The 2,500-nt window shown below is 39.3% G+C and overlaps 1 protein-coding gene across 1 annotated transcript in view; it reads left to right on the forward strand.

The window, feature by feature from the left end:
• LOC134467303 (parvalbumin-like EF-hand-containing protein) overlaps positions 1–2,500 on the forward strand; it is an 11,724-nt gene that overhangs the window by 3,552 nt on the left and 5,672 nt on the right. The window contains exons 3-4 of the mRNA XM_063221201.1: positions 692–827; positions 1,610–1,725. Of these exons, the coding sequence (XP_063077271.1) occupies positions 692–827; positions 1,610–1,725 (252 nt within the window). The remainder of the gene's footprint in view (positions 1–691; positions 828–1,609; positions 1,726–2,500) is intronic.

The following is a 2,500-nucleotide window of genomic DNA, read 5'->3' on the forward strand; positions in this document are numbered from 1 at the left end:
ATGTTTGTTAAATCCAGTTTAAATCTGGCCCCCCAAAATAGGCTGACATTCCAAGAATATGCAGCAGATTACTGTCAGAGGTGGCCTGGATATCCCACAACAAAAAGAGTCATGTGACTTAGTTGTTGTCCAGGGCAACGGAGGCCACTAGGTCTTTCTATGGGAGATTATCCACTTACTTTGTGTTCAGTTCCATTTGACAATACTCAGTGTTCTTGACACAAACTATCACAACAGATATCACAACAGATATCACATAACAATTAAAATATTAGGCAACACTTTAGAATAACAGTCTCTTTAAAAGCATTATTAATTCTTAATTAATTAATTAACTAACTAATCATAAACCAAACATTTACGAAATGTTTGTAAATGAGTAAGAACCAACCTATGGCTGCACAGTGGAGTGGGAATTGGCTCCTATTGGATAAGTTTAATGTGTGTTTGCCTGTTGGACACTTATATTATATCAAGTGATTTCATTTATTTTACTCTGCAGTGGACAAACATTCAGGGCTGTGGCTGTGTTGTTGGGTCTACTGTGTTAACATAGTATTTTTTACTCATGCACAACAGCTAGAATAGGCAGCATATAACACAAATGCATAACAGATCACATGATAATTAACATATTGTAAAGGGCCCTTACTAAACAAATGTGTTTTTATTGTAATAAATCTCTGTTTAGGCAACTTCAACTACAACAGGTTTCTGGAGTACATGCGTCAGTTTAAGACGTCGGAGGAACAGGAGCAGACAATCAGATCAGCCTTCAAGACGCTGGATAAGGATGGCAGCGGATACATCGAGTGGAACGAGATCAAGTGAGAAGAACAGCATCTTCAACCTGGTTGAATAGAATAGAATAGAATAGAATAGAATAGAATAGAATAGAATAGAATAGAATTGCGTAGAATATAATACAATACAATAGACAAGAATAGAATAGAATAGAATATAATAGAATAGACGAGGATAGACTGGAAAAGAGTATAAAATGGAATAGAATAGAATAGAACAGAATAGAAAAGAAAAGAATAGAACAGAATAGAATAGAATAGGCCTATAGTAGAGTAGAAAAAATCACATTCTCTCACTTGTTCTCCTTTCTAAAAAGTTTAAGCAATTTGTTTTCATACATTTAAATTCATTACATTACATGAAGCTTGTTTTCAAAGTGACTTAGAGTTATTACAGGGTATTGGTTACAGTCCATGCATGGAACAGTTCGGAGTTAGGTACAGGGTATTGGTTCCACTCCCTGGAGCAACGAGGAGGGGTGAAGTGTCTTGCTCAAGGACATGTCAGCCATGCATGCATGCGTAGGGAGGGAGAGGTAAAGCCGGATTCAAACCTGCAACCCACTGATTTCAAGTCTTTAAATACCACCTACTGCGTCACAGATAACAACTTCTGAGGCATCAACTGAAAGGAATGTTGTGAGGTGGAAAAAGAGAGATCACCTTTTTTTTATTCTTTTTTTATTGAACCATGAGTAACAAACAAAAAAACAATCAAAAAACAAAACAAACAAAAAACACAAAAAGAGAGATAGCTTTTAAAATGTATTTTTGCTCTTGCGTCTCCATACTCCTCTTCCGTGCAGGTACATCCTGACGTCTGTGCCCCACTCTGCTCCGCTGGTGCCCTTGTCAGACGAGGAGGCCGAGGCCCTGATTCAGGCAGCCGACACCGACGGAGACGGACGCATCGACTTCAAAGGTGAGCTGCTTCACTTACACGGCTTGGCCACTAGAGGGACTCCTTGACTTCGATAGTGAGCCGTGAACTTAAACACCTTGACCACAAGAGGTCACCAGATAACAACATGGCTTCTCCTGTGGGCAATTCACCAATGAGAACACAATACAAGCATCCACTTGCACACAAACAAATCGACATAAAAAAAAGTAAAAAAAAAAAACAGTGAATGTCACTCCACAGTGCTAAGTATGCAGACGTTTGCAGCCAAATGTGGTTAAGACCATAATCCTGAATTGTTCTGCAACATTCCAATTTTATGTGTGACTCAATTAAACCTCGCTTAAATCTGTCAGCTGGATGGAATTTTGTTTTGTAAGCACTTAAGACAATGGACTCAATCTTGGCAAATGAAGTTGCTGAGCAACCAGCAAACGCAGCTGGCTGGCACTTACACAAGGATATAGTAAGGTCTGCTACAGGGCATGGTGAGTTTCACACACACACACACACACACACACACACACACACACACACACACACACACACACACACACACACACACACACACACACACACACACACACACACACACACACACACACACACACACACACACACACACACACAGATGTAGTAAGGCCCTTAATTTCCAAACTTTTTCAGCTGGGACCCACTTTTGGACCACAAGATTATTTCCGCGGTCCACCACTATTACATTCCCAAACGCTCCATATTTCTCTTAATATTGCTTTAATGTGAAATTCACATAATACATGTATTAATATACAAAGGA

Source organism: Engraulis encrasicolus, chromosome 17, assembly GCF_034702125.1.
Source record: "Engraulis encrasicolus isolate BLACKSEA-1 chromosome 17, IST_EnEncr_1.0, whole genome shotgun sequence".
In the NCBI taxonomy this organism is placed as follows: domain Eukaryota; kingdom Metazoa; phylum Chordata; class Actinopteri; order Clupeiformes; family Engraulidae; genus Engraulis; species Engraulis encrasicolus.